The following is a 241-nucleotide window of genomic DNA, read 5'->3' as shown; positions in this document are numbered from 1 at the left end:
CCACCGGCGTCCGCGTCGAGTCGCTCTCCAAGTCATTCGGCCAGGTCGAGGCACTCGACAACGTGACGATCGACTTCAGTCTCGCCAAGTTCAACGTGTTGCTTGGGCTTTCAGGATCGGGCAAGTCGACCCTCCTACGGCACATGAATGGCCTCTACACTCCCACGAGCGGCAAGGCCGTCACCCTCGGAGTCGACGTCTCGAATGCCTCTGGGGATGCACTGCGCTCGGTTCGCAGACG

General features: G+C 61.8%; 1 protein-coding gene across 1 annotated transcript; it reads left to right on the top strand.

The window, feature by feature from the left end:
• Positions 1-11: 11 nt before the first annotated feature.
• LOC108779846 (phosphonates import ATP-binding protein PhnC-like) lies at positions 12-230 on the top strand (the record flags this gene model as incomplete). The annotated part of the gene is made up of 1 exon (XM_018550538.1): positions 12-230. A coding segment is annotated over one exon (219 nt), but the record flags the coding sequence as incomplete, so codon positions are not given.
• Between the last annotated feature and the right edge of the window lie 11 nt (positions 231-241).

The sequence above is a fragment of the Cyphomyrmex costatus genome, unplaced genomic scaffold, assembly GCF_001594065.2.
Source record: "Cyphomyrmex costatus isolate MS0001 unplaced genomic scaffold, Ccosl1.0 C2084600, whole genome shotgun sequence".
Classification (NCBI taxonomy): Eukaryota; Metazoa; Arthropoda; class Insecta; order Hymenoptera; family Formicidae; genus Cyphomyrmex; species Cyphomyrmex costatus.
This window is presented reverse-complemented; position numbering and strand designations above follow the sequence as displayed.